The 23109-nt window shown below is 45.1% G+C and overlaps 1 protein-coding gene across 2 annotated transcripts in view; it reads left to right on the top strand.

The window, feature by feature from the left end:
* The window catches only part of AFG1L (AFG1 like ATPase), a 226118-nt gene extending 215101 nt beyond the window's left edge, over positions 1-11017 (top strand). For both annotated transcript variants that reach the window (XM_044244541.1, XM_044244548.1), the window contains 3 exons: positions 4289-4429; positions 7782-7895; positions 9866-11017. In XM_044244541.1, the coding sequence (XP_044100476.1) occupies positions 4289-4429; positions 7782-7895; positions 9866-9994 (384 nt within the window). In that variant the 3' untranslated portion in view covers positions 9995-11017. The remainder of the gene's footprint in view (positions 1-4288; positions 4430-7781; positions 7896-9865) is intronic.
* Positions 11018-23109: the final 12092 nt, after the last annotated feature.

Below are 23109 nucleotides of genomic sequence, written 5' to 3'. Positions count from 1 at the left end.
AAAGCATTATTGTTTTTGCTGTTTGAAAGTAATACAAGTTCATGGGGCAGGGGTGGGGGTGGCGGGAATCAAAACAGTATAAGAAAAAGCCAAAATTCATCTTTTATTCCATCAGCCAAAGATAACTGCTATTCACATTTTGGTTTATATTGTCCTAGACTTTTCCTGTGTACATACTAGGATATACAACTAGGAGTTTGGGCCAATGAAGAAGGAGTGGGATTTTTTTTTTTTTTTTTGTAGGTGGTTCCGTTGTTTTGGAGACAAATTGGTATAAAAGAAGGAATACGCGTGCTCCTTGGGCTATGTTGGGTTTTATGCACCATTCATTCATTCATTCATTCAGTGACTGTGAAGCCCTTCCAGTGTGCCATATGCTGGGGTAGGGGTTGTTCATTCTTTGTGTCTGGAGCCTTCCCCGACATGTGGTACTGGTGGTATTACCAAAGAAGTGGGGGGGAGAGGGCCTGAGATAGATGCTGTTTTTGTCATCTATAAATGACTTCGTGGAGAGCTAAGGCATCTGGCTGACAGATATCTTGGTGGACCGGAGACAGCAAAAAGGACCAGAGGAAGCAGCTTTTACCTGCTGAGTACAAAGGCAGAAGCAGATTGGAATTAGCCGAGTTGTTCACTTGTTTAGGCTGCGTGACCTCATCAGCTCAGAACTAGGTTATTTGATTAGTTAATAAAGAATATAGCTACTATATATTAAGTATCAGTCTGGCGTATGCCAAATAGGTACTATGCGTATATTGTTTCATATGCTTTTCACCAGAACTCCGTAAATAGCATTTATTGAGCGCTTACTGTGCGACAGCCACTATTAAAAGATTTTACATGCGAGATCAGGACAAACCTGAGAATTGTCCTGCCACGATCCCCCATTTACAGATGAGGAAATGGAGGTTCAGAGGGATTGCTCAAGGTCACAGGACTGGAAGGGGCAGACCAATGATTCCAAAGCGTCTTAACATAGTTTTTGCCCACAGTAGTTTGACTTATTTATGTAATGAAAAATAGCATTTCTGACTAATAAAGAAAACTCCCAATCTCTCACCAAAATCAATCCTGAAAGTTTGTTGAAGACACTCTTAGATACCTTCTAAAAGCTTTGTATTTTAAGTTAATATTAATCTTATTGGAGCTGATTTCCTTGGGGAAAAGACATCTTTCTTCAATTAATATATTTCATTCTTCCCATTTTTTTTTTTAAAGATTTAGTTATTCCAGGGGGCATGGGGCAGAGAGAGAGTCTTAAACAAACTCCTTGCTGAGCACAGGGCTCCAGGAGGGGCTCGATCACACGACCTTGAGATCATGACTGAGCCAAAACCAAGAGTTAGATGCTTAACTGAGTGTGCCCCCCAGGCAACCCCATTCTTCTTGTGTTTTTTATTTTTATTCGTTTGTTTATTTATTTATTTTGAAAGATTTTATTTATTTATTTGACAGACAGAGATCACAAGTAGGCAGAGAGGCAGGCAGAGAAAGAGGAAGGGAAGCAGGCTCCCTACTGGGCAGAGAGCCCAATGCGGGGCTCAATCCCAGGACCCTGGGATCATGACCTGAGCCGAAAGCAGAGGCTTTAACCCACTGAGCCAGCCAGGCCCCCCTCTTCTTATGTTTTTAAAGAAAAAAGTAATATTGTTAGCCTTTTGTGGCCTAAATTGGGATTTCTTTGGCAACAAATAACATTTCTTAGTGTTAATGATCTTTTTTTTCTGTTGTGGTGGTAAAATAATACATAATGTAAAATTTGCCATTTTAACCATTTTTAAGGGTACAGTTCAGTGGCATTAAGTACATTCCCATTGTTGTGCAACCATCACCACTGTCCATTTCTAGAATGCTCTTCATCCCAAAATGAAACTCAGGATCCACTGAAAACAGTTACCGCTCATTGCCCCCATCACCATTGTTTTTAAAGGAGATAGAAAACTACATAAAGCTTAATTTTCTTTACGTGAATGAGCACATAATTGTTTTAGGGATGTGAGCGAAGGGGACATTTGCTAATATAATGGCAAATGCAGAACCTTCTGACAAAGGTATATAATTTGTAAAAAGAGCTGAGTGGGCAGAATCCTGATTTCCAGTTGCCCTAGGCACTTCAGGGCTCTCCTGATGATGATTTTCCTTGGGCATGTAGTTATCCTGATAGAAATCACATCCGTGCATAAAGAACGAGTTTAATTATACATAACGATAGACCTGAGATGAGCAGTTACTTTTTGTACATATACTTTCTGATTGACAAAAGATGAGACACTAAATCCTGACTGATCTCAAAAAAAGTGGTACGTGTCACCCTCCGAGCCTGCGTGTCTGTAGGAGTTTTGTTGTGTCCCCATAGAGGCCGTACGTGGCCTTCCCCCCGCTGTAGGGAATTGTCTTCTTTATGTGGGATCCCTCAGTCTCCGATGGTCCCTGCTGTGACCCTGAGGTCTGGCAGATGCACAAAGACTGATTTAGGGTTTTGGACGGGGTGGGTGCTGGAACATAACTAACCGGTCCTATTGAGAACCTCCTCAACTTGTCATTATTGGGCCTAATCGTTTGGGCTTAAACTAATCGAAATAAAAAGCAGCCAAAGTGATCTGAGTGCTAACGTGTGCCCTAGGCACTGTGCTAAAGGCTTTACACGTATTCTTTTGTGGAGTCCTCACAAGGTGATGTGACTTGCCAAAGGTATACCATTAATAAGTAACAGACTGAGGATTCACTCCTGGTCCATAACAGGCTTAACAGCAGGGTTGTCTCCTAAGAGAGCCCAGGTTAAACAGACAAACCCCAAACCCCACACCCCAGTTCCTGTGTGGCCCAGTGAGTAGGGGAGGCTCAGGTAAGGCCAGCCTGGAGGGAAATGAGAAATGGTTGGAGGTAAAATGCAGGTAAAGGCTGCCCAGCCAGGGCAGGGACATGGGAAAGCAAGGGTCCCCTCTTCTGGCGCCATTTGTTACCTAGTTGGTGAGAGAGATGGGAGGAAGGGACCTCTCGAAGCAGATTTCCAAAGGAGCTGGGTCATTCTTTGTGCTCTCTCCTGATTGTTTCCTGCCCCTTTGCCCAGGGTCTCTTAATTGCTGCAGCCTTCTTAGAGCTGCTCTCCCTCGAGGGAACCACTTCCCCAGAGTTTCACTCTGATTTACTCTGGCCTCTGCACGCCTCCACGAGAGGTCTCTTTTCCTGAGTGTGACTTGTTTCCGCTACTTGTTAGGAGAGTGTAGGCTTCAGTGGTTGGACTCTGCAGCGGGGATGATGGTCTCCCCTCCTCACAAATCCCTAATTCTCCCAAGAACATAGCCAAATCTGCATTTCTGGAAGAAGTTTTGATGCAAATGACTCCCCCAGGGAGGGAGACATTTCTGGACAGGGAGCAGTGTTGTCGGATTCTGCCAGAAATTGAGGGGGCTCAGCCTTCTGTGTCCCAGGGATGGGTCCTGGTGATCCAGGAGCTTCTAGGAGTACCTCAAAGTAGCTCCTGGCCCACTCAGGCCTCGGTCTCATCCACGCTGTAGCAAGGGCCAGAAACACTCATCCATGTGCAACTTAAAAAGAGAGGTAATGCTTGCTGGGAATGTTCCTAACCCCAAAGGATGTTTGCTGATAGTTTTCATAAATTTCATGAGTTAAAGTCGTGTTTTGGGAATAAGTGCCTTATATTGTAGGTGGTGTCTTTGTGGATAATTTTGTGAATCTTGAGTGTTGTACCCTCCTCACAGTAAGAGGGAGCAGTCTGCACCAAATTGTGCTCCAGGCCTCTGTCTGCCTTTGGTCGTTAACCTGTCCAGTATTTCCTACAGAAGTTAGCTACATTCACGACACTGCACCTGAACAACTCTATTTCAAATTAAATGAGAAAGATTTTCTGATGATTTCACACTGAAACATAGTCTTTATTTCAAAATGGCGACAGAAGAGTTGGCACACCATGATAAGATGGCCCATTTAACAGCAGCGACAGCTTGCAGTGGAGTCATAGGAAGGATTTGTTGGGGCATGTTTACAGTTAAGTCATAGAAATTAAAAAACAGAAGGCTGGGGTGGCTCGAGATACTCTTTCACTCCCCACCACACTCTTGTCTTCACTCTTGGCCCTTTTCATGTCACTGTTACAATGACAGTAGATACCCACCTCAGCCCACAGTGAAAACACTGCTACGTTTGGTCAAGTCACACCAAAGCTGCCGCCTAGATCACACCATGACCAGAAAAAGAGGTGTTTTCAAATTCTGGGCCACTGGAATTGGCTTCAGTTTTCTAGTCTTCATTTTCATTTTAATTACAGCCACTTGGAGCCGGTGACTATCTGGAACTGTCAAGGAATTTCGATACAGTATTCTTACGAAACATTCCCCAGTTTACGCTGGCCAAGAGGACACAGGCTCGAAGATTCATCACTCTCATTGATAACTTCTATGATTTCAAGGTAAGGATGTAGTGCATTTTTCTCAAGACTAAACAAGTCCGATGGCCTGGACTGGAATCCCGGTTTATTCTCTGTGCCTCAGTGCCCTCATCTACAAATTGGGGGATAATAGTATTTCCTTCTGAGAATTGTGGAGGGCAAGATAAGCTAATCCATGAAGAACACTCAGAACAACACTTAGCACAAGCCGAAGGCTGTTTACATAATATCAGTGATAGCAGTAAAAATAGTGGGATTGTCAGTCAGGCTTCCATCAGAAGACACTGTGATGTTAACGATGCCATCATAGACATAGAATGAAGAATGTGCACGCTTGGTGTTGTACAACAAAATGCCTTACCTAGATCGAGTGCTCAGTCAGTTCACGAGTTGCATGAATAAATGACTGGACTGAAAAAATAATGAATGAACAAATGAATGAACAAATGAATGAATGATGCGGGACCCTCCTCACTATGGGAGCTCTCTCTCCCTGTGACCCAGAAACCCTCGCAGCTAGCCTTGCATCATCTTTTTGTTTGTTTAAGCTATGAGCCCGTGTCCATTCTTCAGATGCAGTATAGCCTACTGATTAAAGAATTGGCTTTAAGCTAGGCTGTCCGCCTTAAGGACCACCTTAATCTCTCGAGCCACAGTTGCCTTCTGTAGAAGAAAAGGGGAATAATAGTACTTATTCCATATGGTGGTTGTGAGGATTAAATGACCACGTAAGGCACGTTCAGTGAAGGTGAGCCCCTAATAATAGTCTATATCTGTGGGGCACCTGGGTGGCTCAGTCAATTGAGGACCCAATTCTTGGTTTCAGTTCAGGTCATAATCTTGGGGTCAAGAGATCGAGAACCCTCGTCGGACACCATGCTCAACAGGGAGTCTGCTTGAGATCCTCCCTCTCCCTCTACTCCTACCTGCCATGCTCACGCGCTCTCTCTCATAAATAAATAGATCTTTTTAAAAATATATCTATAGGGTGCCTGGGTGGCTCAGTTGTTAAGCATCAGCCTTCGGCTCAGGTCATGATCCCAGGGTCCTGGGATTGAGACCCACATCCCGCTCCCTGCTCAGTGGGAAGCCTGCTTCTCCCTTTCCCACTCCTTCTGATTGTATTCCTTCTCTCACTCTCTCCTCGGTGTCAAATAATAAACTCATATATATATATATATATATATATATATATATATATATATCTGTAAATACATATTTATAGTAAAAGCACAAGTATGATTTCAAAATAAAGTTAAATATCCCTAGAGTTAAATATATTACTAGTAGATACAATATTTCTCCTTATTGTACAGAAATAGATAGAGCAGTGATTCTAAAATTGAAGGGATTTTGAGGGGAGGAGGAAAGTACCAGGATCCACTGGGAGGAAGAGATGAAATTTTAATGTTTCTTTTATTCATTCATTCAACAACCTTTCTCTTGTCAAGTGCAGTGCTAAGTATTAGAAGTTCAACAACAGGCAAAGCCAGATCTCACGCCTGCCTTCATAGAACTTACTGTCTAGTGTCAGAGAAGCATTCATCAAATATCTACAGAACTAAATGTGAAGTCATCCCTGAGGTCTAGTCTCTTGGAAGGATCGAGAGAGGAGTATGGTGCCATGAGGTCTGGGGGAGAGTAGACTGATCTCTGGGGGGCTGGGGATGGACCTGGGGAAATCCTGCTGAGGATGACCTACATCAGAGTCCCCTGGGCTACTTAAGATCCATGTTCCAGAGCCTACTCCATGCCCAGTCCAGTAAATGAACTCTGATCCTAGGGGATGGACCTGAAAAACCTGCATGTTCGCAAGCTCTTCAACTGCTTCTTACAAGCGCTGAGAAGTGATGCCTAAACTCCAAGGCATGGTGGCGGGGGCGGGGGTGGGGGGGCTTTGTAGCAAAGGTCCTGTGGTAGGCCTGAGCATGGAGGGCACCTACCTTGGCTCAAGTACAGTGCTGAGAGGAGTCTGCCATAGTGAGGGACATCCAGATGGGCCACACACACACTCCCAGAGGGCTGGCGTACATGGGCTCAGGGAGGCAGGAGAGACAGGAAGCTGAGAACACCAGAACTCGGGGTTCAGGTCCTGTCACTGATCAGACCCCGCTCTGAAATAACCATGTCGGGTCCAGAATGAAAGGAGTGAGCCTGGAGGTGGCCGTCTGTTTTTAGAGGGCTAGTGCTTCAAGAAAAAGTGGTAGAGGGGGCATTAGTATGTGGTTCTTAGAGTAGGAGGATTGATAAAACTCTCATCTACATGTCAGCTAGGAATACCTTAAAGACAACATATGGTCCCCAGCCCTCTGTCCCACCCCTCGTCCTGTTTCACACCCACCGTTTCACTTCTTAGTTAATGGGAAGGAAGAGTTCTGTGCAGTGTGGCAGAGAGCCGGAACTGCTCTCCTCTAACATTTGCTTTAACTACATCACACATTTAGAGTTTGTGTTCTTTGTTTAAAGAATAGTTGCAGTGATCTTATTTCAGAAATTGGGAGCATCAAATGGGCATTAGTCTGGAGTGTATTCATGGAAATTTGTGAAATCAGGATAGTCATATCTAAATAATGAAAATAGGGTCATTTGTGATCAAAAGTAATGTCTAAGAGAGGGTAGAAGGCCTTCCAGATACGGAAAAAACAGTTCCCAAATGTCATACGTTATTTTAAGGTCTTAGCATCGTTGTTTAAATAATGATGTTTAAAGGGTAGCTGTCAATCCTGAAAACAAATTCAGAACTTATTAAACAACAAGAAGAGTATGTTTGTATTTAAACTGGTGGATGTAAAATTTATAAAGATAGAAAAGCTGTTTCCAATATATGGTCACATGTGCACACTCACTCAGACACTGTGTAATCAAGAAATATTCACGTCAAGCTTAGTCTTTTTGAAGAATGTCTTGGTGGGATGCTGATACAAATGTGGGTTCTAGACAGGGTCTAATGAGAGTAGTGATGCGTGGAACTCACCCTCACCTATGCACAAGATGGTAACCTCTTTGCAGTACACAGAAGGTTCTCCCCGCACACACAGGCCCCAGACAGCCGGGTGTAAATGGCCGCCCCAGGGCGTAATGGAAAGCCCACTGGACTTCCAGCTGGGAGACCTGAGCTGGCACCATGAGCTGAGAGAGACCTCTCCAGGCCTCAAGTCACCCAATAAAACCATTGCTCCCTACTCTACAGGTTGTCATAAGCTGTGTGGAAATCTTTTGAAAAGCACTCTGCAGTTTAAAAATATCCCATTAAAGAGACACAAACTTAGCACCCTGCGAGGACAAACAAATTTTATTTTGTGAGGGATTTTTTTTCTTGCCTTCAACGTGTGAAATGTAAGGAGCGCCACCCTTCTGGCCTCTTCTCTTCCAGGTGCGCGTCATCTGCTCTGCAGCGACCCCTATAGGAAGCTTGTTTTTGCATCAACATCAGGACGGCCAGTTGGAGCAAAGCAGAGTACTGATGGATGATTTGGGGCTGAGCCAGGTAGGCAACATCACGTGATCTCTTTTTATTATAAAGCAGCCTCGTGGTTTTTGTTTTCTTACGTGGCTACATTTTGAAGAAGGAACACAGTATATATTCAATCATTGATTTGCTGCTTCCTCCTAAAGCCAATAGAGCAGACTTCTCAGTATCACTAAATGTAAAGCATATGGTCTTAGGGTAGAAGAGAGCTTCATGCTCCGTATTTGCATGTAACGAAAACACAGCCCAGAGAGGAGGACTGGTGGGCCTGTGCTCACACCGGTGACTAATGGCAGGTCAGAGCCGGACACCAGGGCACCCGTGTCTGGTTCTGGGCTCGTTCTGCTACACTACGTGGCTTTTCCAGATACTCTTCATGTCTACTGGATTTGTAGAGCACGAGATAGATACAGTGTCCGAGCATGAGGGCTGGCTACTCCAGGACTGTGAAGTGCCTAGCACGGCCTTTGGCTTACAGAGAAATCCATTATTCATCTGCCAGCCCCATTCTGTAAACATTTCAGGGACATGCTGTGGAGAACGAGCCAGTGCTGGCCTGTTTCTTCTGGAGCTTGGGGTCTGGTGTTTTGCCCCAGGCCAAGTGGAAGTGATTTTACATTTCCTCCTTCTGTCTGAATATTACAGGGTATATTTCTTAACAGTTGAAATATTAGTCAAAATTTTAAAGCTGTCCATAAACATTTACCTCCAGAATGAGGGGAGCCCCATTCTTCCAACCCCAGAGGTGAAAGGCCATTTGGAATGAGGAAACGGTTCCTTATTGACCTGAGGAGAAGTTACGTATGCTTAGGAGTCTGGGGGAAGTGAGGCCTATAACTCATTTAAAAAGTGAACTTTCCAAATAAGACTACTTTACTTAAACCTATGTGTAGAAATGAAGAATTGCTTATAAACCCATATGCTGGTGGTTTCTCTAAGAGCAATACATCTATCCAAGTAACGTCTTTTACTGTTTGAAAAGATATACTCAAGGCACCTTATCTTTTCCATTTCTGAAGTTCCTTAAATCATTGGTTCTTCAAGTTTTCTCCCTAGGATCAGGGTTCAGAAAGAGGGTCAAGCAAGCTCTGCGTGCAGGGCTAACATTACACGAGGAACTGAGGGCTCGTGGCAGCAGGGTTCTGGGGCTTTGTGGTGGGTGAGCCCAGAAGGCATGGACTAAGGGGTCCAGAAGTTTTCTGAGGAAGCAAGCTAGCAAACTGCTAAGGAAAGAGACACAGTTGCTCCTTCTCATGTACCAGCCACCAGCCCACGTTGGTATCACCAGATTGTTTGCTGGCCTCACAGAGGGATTCCCAAACTTAACCCTAGTTAAGTAGCTCAAGACAGCTCTGCCTTCCCAAAGTGGACTCTTGGGCTGGATCTCCAGGCCCATAGACCTCTCTGCCTGCCAGTGCAGAAAAGGCTCTGCTGAGGCTTGGCCTCAGGGCCTCTTGTCGGGATTGTGGCCCAGCCCACGGCGCTCTGGGGGAGGCTGTCAGCCTCTTCCTAACTTGCCCAAACCTCTGTTTGTTGGTGTTACTTATTTCTGGTGTTCATTTTTGGAGAAAGAATTCTTTTTCTGTCTGACATTGTCCTTCCTTTAGGTCTTGCAGGAGATTTTCATCCTGCAAAATCTTTCTTCACGCAGAAATCTTCGTATTTGGATTTTGGGGCAATGTTTCAGCATTAGTTACTCTTTCATGTTTTCCCTACTCTTTTCTCCCCGGTAATATGTTCTGTCTGTTGGTTATTGGTTTAAAGTAGTTGATTCTCTAGTCTAATTTAAGAGATTATATGGGACAATACAGAACCTTTGATAATCCCAACCTAAAAAGGTAAACCTAAAATGTTGTTTTAAGCCTGTTCTTAGTTCTGTAAATTTTTATTTGTGGTAGTTTTAATTGGTGCTGGGTTTGTTTGTTTTTGATTTTGTTTTTTGTTTGTTTGTTTCTTTTTGTTTTTTTGGTTTGTGTTTTGGTAACCAGGACTCAGCAGAAGGACTCTCTATGTTTACTGGAGAAGAGGAAGTCTTTGCATTTCAGCGCACACTTTCCCGACTCACCGAAATGCAGACGGAGCAGTACTGGAATGAAGGGGACAGAAGCAAGAAGTAACCATCGCTTTTGCGTGAATAAAACTCGGGACAAATGATCACGGCAGGGAGAACTCTTTTTTATGGGACTTGAAGGAATCGTTTTTTTCATCATTAATTATGTACTTTGTCCTCTGGACCATTTTTTAATCTCAAATTGCTGTCAAAGATGGAGTGGATTAGTTAAGTTAAAGCCCCCCATTGTTACGGGTTTACTTTTTGCCTGTATATTTAGCTTTATTTCTGCACTACAAAATTAAAATCATCACTCCTGAAGATTAATATAGGACCAGACATCTTGGCTTCATATTAAGCCACCTGAACACACACACACACACACATACATACCACATGCACACATGCACAGGCACAATTAAATGCAGTGTCATTCTAGACATCTCCAAGCTTTGGCTACCTGGAGCTGCATGTGACAAACACGCCTTTTAATGAGAGGGGGAGAATAACCCTACACTTCAGTACACAGCAGAGAAACTTTCTGATTCCATTATAAACTATAGAGAACCATATTTTATAATATGGGCTTATACGTGTGATTTGGGGGCTCTCTAAATTATACAAAATCTCCTAGGCCTTCAGGTTTTCTCACAACTGAGAGTACGTTTTTCACTCTGAGATCAAGCCTGGCAGGCAGGAGTGGATCTTATGTGGACACAGAGTTGCCTGAAAAAAACTGAGAATGATGTCACCATAGAATAAGGAGCGAGGGTGTCAAATTCTAACCGGCAGGCAGAGCCCACAATCCTGACCACCGGCAGGAGAACAGATACCAGGAAAAGGGGCCAGTGAAAGCGAGTCAGGAGGAGACAGAGACCTGGACACGCCAACAGCAGAGTGGACTCGCATTCAGCTGAGCCAGCAGGACCCCGGGGGGCGCAAGGCTGCTTCCCACCACCTGGATGCATTTGCCCTGGTTGTGGAACCCCTCCCCACCCCTCGCTTCTGCTTCTGCGATGAGATGGGTTTTGTGGTAAATAGGGAGGAACACTTGATGAACCTCCTTAAATAAAATCCGACTTGTCCTTCACTGAGATCATTCCTTGATTCATTCAGGCACCACCTGACTTGGCTAACTCTTTCCACAGAAGGGATCTTAGTTGAAGCTGTTAGGAAAATCCGAATCCCTCTTCAAGAAAAAAAGGAAAAACGTGACATCTTTTACAGTGTTGTGAAAATCAAGGGTTTTTTTAGGGGCAGGCACAATTCCCAAAAAAAAAGGTTACAGTTGTCAACATAAGTAAGCTCTTTGAATCTATTTCATTTGTAAGTGAGTGATCTATGCATGTGAGTCTATTTTGTACGTTAACCGAAGTCAAGCAGCTAGATGGATAGGGCACCCATGTAGAGAAAAGTTTAAATCCTGGCTTCTGAAAATTAAATGTGGGTTTAAAAACATTGAAGTTTTCTAAAATTGAAGTATAGTTGACACAGTATTACTTTAGTTTCAAGTGTACAGCGTGATTCAACAGGTCTAGCTATACTTGTGCTGTGCTCGCCACAGGTGTAGCTGCCGTCCGTCCCCACACAGCACAATCAAAGTACCATCAACAGTAGTCCCTGTGCTGTGCCTTTTTTTAAAAAAAGATTTTATTTATTTGAGAGAGAGCGTGAGTTGTTGGGGGGAGTTGGGGTGGGGGGGTGAAGCAGATGGAGAGGGAGAGAGAGACAGACTCTTTGCTGAGCAGGGAGTCCAATGTAGGGCTGGATCCCAGGACCCTGGGATCATGACCTGAGCTGAAGGCAGATGGTTAACCTACTGAGCCACCCAGGCGCCCCTATGCTTAGCCTTTTAATCCATAACTGGAAGCTGTATCTCCCACTCCCCTTTACCCATTTTGCCCATCCCCTTTCCCCTCTGGCAGCCCTCAGTTCTCTATATTTATGGATTTGCTTCTGCTTTTTGTTTTGTTTTTGATTCCACATGTAAGTGAAATCACACGGGTTTTGTCTTTCTGTCTGACTTATTTCACTAGCATAATATCTCCCAGGTTCACCCGTCTTGTCGCACACAGCGAGATCTCATCCCCTTTTATAGATAAGTATAAAAATATCTTTATTGAAGTGAAACAAAAAAGAGTTCAAAAGAGCCACATTTATTGCCAGACATTGACATGATCTCAGATAAAAAAAAATTTATCCTTGAGAGTTATAGAATTGTCCCTGTTTATAGATAAGGAACCAAGACTTGGAAAAGTTAAGTAGCTAGACCTGAGATTCACAGCTATAAAACTCAGGGACTGTACCATACTACCCCTATGGAAAAGAGATTATTTTAAATAGTGATTTTTAAAAAAAATCAGTGGAGATGAATTTACAACAGAACCATTGGCTTTGAACTCAATAAATATAAAATATGTAACTCGTTTCTATCAATCTTAGCTTTTGGCTTCTTCACATTTCTTTGGCAGTTATGCTGCACCTTAATGAAAAGACTGTATGAATAGATGGACAGAGAGACAGATGGACAGCCTGATTGCTAGAAAGAAGAACTGTCTCTGAGTGTGTTGGCTGTATGGGAAATAGTCCCCAGTCAGGTTCTATGGTAAATGTTCACCTGAGGTCAGAAATTTGGACCTCGGTTTTAATTTTTGCCTGGAAACAATGATGTGATATTGGTTAGACCTCTGGCTCAATGCACAGAAGCCCACGGGATTCTCACCGTAACTGCCCCACATTTTGGTATTAAGGAACTTAAACTTTTAAATATTGTCTTTGTAGGGCAAAACTGTAGTTTCGGTTTCACCTGAATGCTTGGCTCATGTTCCCGCTTCTGTCCCGTCCCCTCTCCCCATGTCCTCCTGGGCCTGGGAAGACAGGCTATAGTGAGGGTTCTGAGCAGGGAGTGGGGGAGGGGGAGTTCCATGGTGGCTGGAAATGGCCCATCTTTGTCTCCATCTCTTCTGCACAAAGTCTATTTCATAAAACAGCCTGCAAGAAAGAGAAACGAAAGTCTTAAAGAAGAGCTATTACAAAAACAAAAACAAAAAAACAATAAACAATAAAAAACGGTTTCCAGGAAATAGTATGATACTAAAAGAAAATTAATGCCAAAATGAGACATGAAAAACAACTTCTAGATTGGAAAGCAGTATTTCAATTCATGTGTTTTTCTTCCAAGTCCTCTCCCTATTACATTCTCAGCATTCCAGTCTCTCTCCTTGGGGTTGCATGAAATCTCTCAGCACAAATGCTCTCTCTCTCTTTTTAATGCTTTAAATTGATACTTGAAGATGGGGTTTGAGCTGAGGATACTCCTACACGCCTAGAAACTCAGACCGAGGAAATCTTTAGAGTGGGGAAGAGGCCCAGGGCACCCTCTGCAATGACCCCTTATTTCCAAACTCAGAAATTAAGTGGGGCGGGGGGATGGAGGAAAACTTTTTTTAAAAAAAGGAGAAAGAAAAATCTGATCACTGCATTATTCTTGCCGGATAGGCTTATGGGCTAGCACCAGTAAAAATGAAAAGAAAAACATGGTGGACCTAAAGAACTTTAAACCTATTTGTCTATAAAATGCTAAAGACCATAGGACCATTCTAGTCAAATTTATGCATTTTAAGTGGGATTTCAAATTTTGTCATAAGGAAATACTATAATCTTCCTGCAGCATATTTTTTGTACCTGCAAGTGTACAAATTACATGATATTTAAATGACTTGGAATCCTGAAAAAAAATTAAGATTTCACCTGTAAAATATATAAATGGATGTGCTCAGATCCATTTATTTATTTAACATTATTTAAGAAACACGTAGTGCTTACTCTGTGCTGGGCATGGTTCTAATGCTTTGTACATAAAACTCTTTTGATCCATGTAACAGTCCTGTGAGCTGGGACCACTCTTACCATTTCACACACAGAGAAGCTGAAGCACAGAAAATGATAAAAAGACATACTGAATTGCTAACATGTACATTGAAGCCATGAAATTAAGCCACATACTAATTTATAAAGCTTTCCACATAACTACTTCGGTCCTGAAAATAGCCTCCGTAGCCCAGGTGCTTGAACCTACACTTGGAGCCCTTTCCTCTGGAATCGAAGCCCCCAGAAACAGTGGGGCCCTGGCGCCTTGACATTGGGTTTCCTGACTGATTGCTAGAATCTGGCAGCAAGTCTGTAATGAGTGAGATCGTGATCCTGGAAATTATCATCATCAGATCTCCTCACCTGTAAGACATCCCTTGCTGGTAGAAAAAGATTTTCTCGGGAGATGGGAGTTTACATGTTTAGAATAAGGCAGAATTAAGCTTTGTTTTTCCCATGGGCATAGCAGTTCATTTCCCTGGAACATAAAATTAAAACTAACCAAATCTGTCCTCCCTGTTGAATATCTGCTGACTCTGTCCAGCTTTGCACTGGAAACTTCTCCTCTGTTACCTCAGCAGACTCCTTGGCCTGGTCCAACGTCTACTGACCTGTCCTCTGTGAAAACATGAAACTCCAGAGGATATCTGCCTTTCCTGCTTGCTTAAGAAGTCTTCCAGAGGTTGTCCTGAGAAGTTTCCTGCCTCAGGGCTGTACTTTTTGGGTCCCCCGGGGGTTGACTGCTGATTTCTCTGCTTTTCTGCCAGCTCCTCTCATCCGAGCCCAATGGGAAGGGTTCAGGATCTGGTCTGCTAGCTTTTGCTTTGTGATCTTGACCTCGTGCTCTGAGCCTCAGTTTTCTCGTATGAATGAGAACAGTAATACCCATTGCCTAGAGTTATTCTGAGTCGAATTGGTGAAACGTACTTTGCACATGGGAAGCGTTATTATCGATATTAATAATGAGGATCATAATAAATGCCGACTCTGCATTGTAGCCTTTGAGGAGTACAAACAGGAGATGGCACATCCCAACCCAATACGGTTTTTAGAGAAGGGAAGAGAGACACATTAAATGGCTAGACCCATCAATTCTGGCTTAATGAGATGCAGTGAAGATTGTCGAATTCAAATATGTCCTTTGAGGACTAGAGAGAAAATGGACTGGCGCCCGGTTGGCAAACATCGAAGATTTCCCAGAAAGAGGGCTCCATCTTGTGGTCAGTGGGATAAACTGACAGAAAAAAGTCCAAGAATCCCGCAGGGTTGGAGAACCGGGGGCTCTCCAAGCGGCAGGCCGAGGTCCCACCCCCAGAGAGCCTGATGCACTTGGTCAGATGTGGGGTCTCAGGGCCGTACCTGTTCATGTTCCCATGGGATTCTAATGGCCAGTGAGGGTTGACAGCTGCCCATGAGGTGCCTGTGACCTCACAGCCAGAGAGCACGTAAGAGTTGAGCCTACAGCTGCTGGGTCTTTGGCCTCCCACGCCAGGCCACTTCCCAGGGAGCAAAGGCTGCTGCTTAGAGGTCCTGGAGCCCAGCCTGTAACATAGGAGGGCATCTCAAGGGCCTCCCTGCTGCCTCCCAGTGCCTGCTCTCCTCCTCCCTCCTGTCATCTCATGCACTCCTTCTGTTGTGATGGGACACATCGTGTTGCTTCCGGAAAATTCTGTTGTATACTTGTGAGGGAAAGTGAGAAAGGTCCAGAGTGTCTCAGTGATATTGTGAAAAATAGTTTTGACCTCAGAGACTCACTGGAAGAGACTTTGGACTATTCTTGGACAAGGTTGAGTTGATTGCTAAAGGGATAATGGGTTCCTGGGAGTCCCAGTGGGGCCCAGTGCCCAAGAGCTGGTGTAGGGAACCGGACTGGGGTGGGCACAGAGCCTGGGAAGGGGTGGGGCTAAGCCAGATGAGAATTTGAATACAGGAGAAAGTTGATGGCCAGGCTACCTAATGAAACCTCTCCCTCTCTCTGGACAGCCCTAACTTCCTGATCACCAAAGGCTATAGTCGTCAATCAGTCCCTCCGGCTGTTCTCAAGCACTTGGTGCTTCGCCACCCTGGCCCTACCCTCACAGCTCTCTCTCCTCCAGCTGCTTGGTTCTCCTCCTGCCTCTTACGTCCTCCTTCTCTGAATGCTTCTGGCTCCTTTTCCCTTTTCTTGCCCCTCCTCCCAGTTCCTTCTGGAACCCATTAAATATGGTAATTAAAATTTTGTTATATACTATAACATACATATAATTACATATGAATATATAAAATAAATATATATACAATCATACTATTTGTATTATATTATACAAAACACTTTTTTTTTTTTTACAAAATACTTTCATACCTATCTTCTTCATGTTCTCTCCCTGATCCCCACAGCTACGAATACCCCCCGATGTCGGTGAATCTCAAGTGCGAAACCCCATCCCTGACTTTCCCCAACCTCCTGCTCTGTACGGCTGCAACTCTCCTCCTGAATGTTCTTTAAATTCGGTATGTCCAAAGGGATGCTTCTTTCAACCCAGTCTTCCAAGTCCACAATATCTTCTTACAGTGATATCATCCCAGACACCCGTGCAGCCACAATGCTCTATGTTTGGCAAGGGCCAGCCATGTTGGGAGTGGAAGTGATAGAGATAAGAAGCAGGTTGATACATGCTTGAGAAATGGTTCAAGCACGTATTTGTGTAGGACCGGACCTGGTAGGTGGCCGGTTATTGGAATGAGTAACAAATCCAACAATCTGAAGACAGGAGCAATTGAAGGAAGCATAATTCCAAGCCTTCTGGGCCTGTCCTGAGTTTCCACAGTAACTGAATTAGGTCTGGCATCTCCCCTGTCCCCCTCCTTTACTCTGGGGCTGAGGAGAGTTTGGGGTCTTACAGAACTATGCTGGCCTTCAGGAATACAATAGATGGTTGATATTTCTCATTCTTCTTGCTCAATCTCTAACTTAAGAAATTCTGAGTTTCTTGCATTTCCTTCTGGTGAGGCCCTCTGCCAGGTGCCACGTAGGATATGACGATGTAAATGCTTACCGAATTGTGGTTCTTTCAATAAGGGAGTCTATGTGTTGATTCAGCTGTTCCATAAGGAAATCTCTCTAATTTAGATCAAAATAAAAACTAGCAGTGGGCAGGGATGAGCCATACTTGTTGAGTGTCCCCCAAATCTTAGCTAAGACAAAGACTTTATTCGTGTTTGGGGATTCAGATAATAAACTCAGAAAAGGCTTGGAATCTAGATGATCTGCCTTAATCCACTTCGTGTTCTTATCTCCAGCCTGCATCTCTCCTTCGCTTCAGCTCCACCTCCACCTCCACAGTCCAAACACAGTTCTCCATCCCCTGCCAGACAGGGAGACTCTAATACAAAGATCCCTCCAAGAACTCCCTCAGGGAAGACCAGAAAGAACCTCGTTCTCCAGCTGTGGCAAATGTTACTAGAACCTGCCCATTGTCTAGTTCGCTTTTCCCTCCAAGTTTATGGGAGGATCACATCTCCCGGCCCCTCCGAAGTTAGGCAAGGCCATGTGACTAAGTTCTAAGCAATTGGTGGTGAGCAAAAATGATGTGTTGCTTCCAAGGTGAAGAACTCAGTTGGTTTAAAATCTTCTAGATTACTCTTCTCTTGCCATGGAAAATGGGGAAGTAAATTAAGACAGATAGAGCCAAGATGAAAAGTAGCTTGGGGGCACCTGGGTGGCTCAGTCGGTTAAGTGTTGGACTCTTGATCTCCACTAAGTCTATGATCTAAGTGTTGTGTGATCGAGCCCTGTGTTGGGCTCTGTGCTCAGAGAGGGGATTCTCTCCCTCTCCGTCTTCTCCTACTCTCTCTCTCAAATAAATAAATCTTAGGAAGGAAGGAAGGAAGGACAGAAAGAAGGAAGGAAGGAAGGAAGAAAGAAAGAGAAAAGGAAAAGTAGCCTGGAATGCTGAACCACCACATGGAAACCCATGGTGAATGTTGCATGGGCAATTAATACAATTACATTCTGATAAGCCACGGAGATTTTTGGTGCTGCCTGTGTATTGCACCATAAACCAGCCTCTTTTGACTAGGGACCAGTCATCCTCTGGGCCATCTCTTTTCATTTTTGTTCATTGTCTGAGGACCTCACTCTTCCCTGAGAATTCGTACTAAGAATGGTGTCTCTCTTCAGTTCCAGCTCCAGATTCCCCTGCTGTGCCCCTGGGAGGGCGGAGCAACGTCAGCTTCTCTCTCTCTTTTCTCCCAAACTCCAACATTCGTACTTACGCTATAACTGCTCTCACCTGACCCACCTCATTCCTTAATTTTAAGTACTTTGTAGAATACTTGCTCTTTTTAATACTTTCTTCTGTGTGTTCATGGCCACAGTGAACACATTAGAAGGACAGGTTCAAATTTACTCATCTGCTCAAGTACAAGGTCTGTACCAGCGAGAACCATTGGCGGAGATGAGAGCCACCCAACCAAAGAAGACTAGATAGGGCATAAAATCAAAAAGCCCTAGAGCACATGTTTGTGCTGATTCATACTGGGTCCAATCCCTTCATTCACCCAGTGGGGTAGGAACCCAGAGGCCACCCAACAGAAGGGCCGGGGGGGAAGAAATGAGCACTGGTTAGGAGTCAGGAGTCCATCTGAGACCCTGTACTGCTACTGGGCATGCCTCTCCTTGGGTACATCGCTTAATATTACTCTTTGGGACTCATTCGTGATGTTTTCCTCTGAATCTCTGACATTTCATCATTTGGTTCAGTAGTGTACAAATCTAAGTAGCCAATAAACTCATGAAAAAATGCTCAAGAACTCATTAAGGAGAGGCAAATCAAGATCGCCGTGATACCACTCCACCCCAGTGGGATGCTTAGAATCAAAGACAGAGACAAAATAACAAGACATAAGGTTACCCCAGAACCCAGCAATTCTACTCCCCTTCGCATCTTCCCGAGAGAAATGAAAACATATGCTCCCCAAAAACTTGTACATGAATGTTTATAGATGGTCTCATTCGTATTAGTCAGAAAGTGGAAACACAAATATTGGCCCGCTGATGTACGGGTGCACATTACATGTGCATCCAGACAAGGGATTGTTGTCCAGCCTTTAAAAAATGAAGTCTTGGGACGCCTGGGTGGCGCAGTTGGTTAAACGACTGCCTCCGGCTCAGGGCGTGATCGTGGAGTCCCGGGATCGAGTCCCACATCGGGCTCCCAGCTCCATGGGGAGTCTGCTTCTCCCTCTGACCTTCTCCTCGCTCATGCTCTCTCTCACTGTCTCTCTCTCTCAAATAAATAAAATAAAATCTTAAAAAAAAAAAAAATGAAGTCTTTTTGCCCGCAACAGCACGGATGAACCTGGAGCACGTTAGGCTAAGCGGAAGAAGCATTCACAACACCCATTTCTTGTAGGGTTTCCTGTATGTGTAATGTTCAGAATCGGCAGCTCCATCGAGAGGAGGAGGGCCCAGGGCTAGTGGCAGGAATGAGAAATAATGGATGATGGATACAGGATCTTCCCCAGGGGTAGTTTCAGGGGAGGCTGACTATGAGATGTCTGAATTCTTAGATGTTTGAAATTCAACTGTGGTCATCATTGCGCCATTCTTTCAATGTGCTAAAAACTACTGAACTGTGCACTTGCAATGGCCGAATTTTATGGTATGTGAATTCTGCCTCGATAAAGCTGTTAAAACAGTGTGCACATAAGCATTAAGCGTCCATTCTTGCAGTCATCATTTGCTTGCTTTCTACTCCGCGCCAGGAGGTAGGCACACCAAAGTGAAGGAGACAAAGTCCCCAGCCATGATGTGTGTGCGCGACCTTTCGGGGACAACACAGGGACACCATGTAGGAAATGCCACGAGGTCAGCCAGCCCAGGTGTCCCGGGAACACGGAGTACACTCAAGTCCGCTGGGAAGTTTTGTAAAAGGCAGAGGAAGGACAGAGTGACAGATGCTGTGTGCTGAGGGAGAGGTGCAGGGCGGCAAAACCCGTCCCTCCTCTCCGGGAGATTAACCTGGTCTAGAAGCAGTTCTAACACACACCAGTGAGAGAGACTGGGAGAAGTTACTCAGTGTTTTGGAAATTCAGAGGAGGGAGAAATAATGACTTGAATGAAAAAAAAAAAAAAATAACGACTTGAATGTTACTCTTCTGACTGTTGCGAGAAATGGGATACAATTTGGTCCTCCCAGATTTAACAATTCAAACTCAGAACCCCGGATGTAGGGTTCAGAGTGTAAAAACTGCGGCTGTATTAAAACACCCACATTTTGCACTAAGAATCGCTTGTGTTTTTAATCCAATTGGGTATCCTGCAGAATAATACATTCAACTGCTAAAAAGGTAGCAGATGATTTCTGTTGATTAGAGTAACCTGGTCTGTAGAATTAAAAATCATGGCTACACCTTTGTGGTTGGTACAGATGGCATCGGGTCGAATGGCACAAAAATAATCAGGAGATCAACACCCAGGTGAGCTGGTGGCCTTTGTCCCCCACCCCCACCCTGCCTCGGCTCCCCCCAAGAAGCAAGGCCCACAGGAAGGGCCTGCAGGGGAGCGCGGCTCTGGGAGGCCCTGGGAAGCAGCCTCAGTCTCGCAGCTGGGGCTTAGCCCTTCACCGTCAGGCTACCTGGAGAGCTGAGCGTGAAGGCCCAGAAATGTCTTCTCGGAGGAAGGTAAACACGGCCCAGGCTGTACGCAGATCCTCTGAGGCCTTTGCATGGATCCTCTGGGGCCCTGAGGACCCCAGGTTGAGAACCCCCGAGTTACAGTCCCTCCATGGCGGTGGGCCGCGGCCTTTCCCAGGAAGGGAAGGGGCTCAGGGGCCCACCTGCTCTCTGGAAGCTACAGCCTTGGGGTGACCCGGCCCAGGGGCAGCTCGGGAAGCCCCAGGTAAAGAGGAGGGAGCGCAGCCCTCCTGCCACGCAAGCCAGGGGCCCCCACAGGCCCCCCGAAGGTGTCTGGAACATTCGGGGCGAGTCTGGCCCCATGTCAACATTATAATCAGCAAGTTTGAAGCAAAATCTTCCACTTTCTTCACGCTAATTTCCTCACTGAGATTTCAAGGAGTCCAGCGAAGCATGGATACTGTTTTCTGGATGACCGGGGAGCGGTAAGTTACTGTATTGTCCCCAAACCTAGTGAGCCACACAACCGCCTGCGAAGCCTAATGCGGAGTAGTGGAGCCTGTCTCACATTTCCAGGGTTTCAATCTTCTGTGGGGGGGGGGGGGGCTGGAAATCTGTATTTTAAATAAATGCCCTCAGAGAACCTGATGGTTAGTTGAGACTGGGAAACAAGGACTTGGGACACTTCACATTTCTAGAGAAATCTGTGGACAAATCAAATCCCCAAAGTTACATCCCTAAAGTATTTTCATGTCTTTATTAGTTCTACCAACTTTGTCTCTGACCAAAGTAAGGTACCTTTGAGAGGTACATAGAGACACAATAAGGTATTTTGTTTGATTTTGTTTTGTTTTTCACCTGAAGTAAGAGAAATAAAACAAATTAGATTTAAAAAGAAGTTAAACACAAGCTTTCTGGTAACCTCATACGTCGGATTTCACGGGAGAAATTCCTACTAACACTAAGAAATTTCTTTTGTTCCTCCCTCTCCCTCCTTCTCTCTTTTCCCTCATAAATGGATTTGGGGTCATCTCAAGTGAGACTGTTTCACCAAACTGACCTATAACAAGTTTTTAAGACGACCTAGGAGGGGCACAAGCAGTTAAACTGCCATTTAACTAAAACAGAAAACCTCAGGGCGTGCTTGGAGCTGGGAGCAAAGTGGGGAGGGCGGTACCACAGAGAGTGGCCGGCATCCCCCCGTCATGTCCGAGAGGCCCTTGAGGAGGTCACATCTGAGTGCAGCCCTGAATGACATAGGGGACCACCAGTGTGAGCCTCTGGGGAGGGTGTTGGAGACAGAGGAAAGCCCCTGCAAGTACCTGAGGCAGGACATGTTAGCGGTGTGGAGGGAACAGAAAGAACATCTGTGAATCTGCATCTAAAGACCTTTTATCTTACCTACTAGACAAAAATTTGTATTCAAAACCCAACGTATCTGGAAGGCTGTAGGTGAGGCTACTATATTGTTCCAGCCTGTGACCATGAATTGTGGTGGTACGACCTTGAGAGTGACACGGTGAACTCTTCCTTTCCCATCTACACTTGCCCCTGACTGGTTCTTCTCCTTGCTGATGTCTCCTAATGGCCCCTTCATCATCTTCTCTCCATCCTCTCCCCTTGTTGCTGTGGTACAAAAACCAGTACGCTGAAGAGCATGCCGCCTCGTCCAGGAAGCCCTTCTTTTTTTTTTTTTTTAAGATTTTATTTATTTATTTATTTGACAGAGAGAGATCACAAGTAAGCAGAGAGGCAGGCAGAGAGAGAGGAGGAAGCAGGCTCCCCGCTGAGCAGAGAGCCCGATGCGGGACTTGATCCCAGCACCCTGAGATCATGACCTGAGCCAAAGGCAGTGGCCTAACCCACTGAATCACCCAGGCGCCCCCAGGAAGCCCTTCTTAATCCTTCTAGGAGAATGAACCAGAACCAAGGGTCCTTCTTCCACAGCCCTTTCTTGCATTTCTCCGGCAGTTCCTACCTCATTCTGTCCTGGATCGTATGTCATTCCTCATTTACACATCTCTCAGTCCAGTACATGAGGAAGCCTCAAGAAAGGCGGTCTAGGCTTTCTTCATCTGAGCCCTACCCCTGCTGGGTTGAGGGGCATCTGTGCATCCGAGGGCTTATTGTTGATGGAGTCTACTCATCCTGTTAATCCCGGGTCATGGAACCCCTGAGCTTTGTTCTCCCCATGCCAGATTCTTGGGACGGGTGGGAGGGACAAGGCAGAGCCCTTGCTCTTAAGAAGCTTAGAAATCTCTAGTGGTGGTGGTGGGGGCGGGGGGACAGGCAAGACTAGCCCCCTGGAAGTACTCTCAGGGGCAGTGATCTCCAGACAGGAGGAGGGCACACCCCCGCAGCACTGGACAAGCACTGGGATGCGGGAAGAAAGCACAAGCAATTCTGTTTTGTTGTATTGCTGGTTACTGATTTAGAAAAAAAATGAAACACTTAGAAATTTAAAATGGTGGTATCAATTTTCACTATCTGGGTTGTCCTTGGCACCTCTCTAGGCCCCTTGTCAGCCAGCCATGACCACATGACTCCTTGGGGAGAGGCCAAGTGGAATAGGGAGCCTGGGCAGATCCCACTCGTCCAGCTGCCAGCGACACCCCAGTCTAGGGGCTGCAGGAGGCCATTGGCATGGCTACTTTTACAAAGGCAAGACCTTTAAATAATAGGAACTTTATGGTATTT

The sequence above is a fragment of the Neovison vison genome, chromosome 1 (genome assembly GCF_020171115.1).
Source record: "Neovison vison isolate M4711 chromosome 1, ASM_NN_V1, whole genome shotgun sequence".
NCBI classification, from domain to species: Eukaryota; Metazoa; Chordata; class Mammalia; order Carnivora; family Mustelidae; genus Neogale; species Neogale vison.
This window is presented reverse-complemented; position numbering and strand designations above follow the sequence as displayed.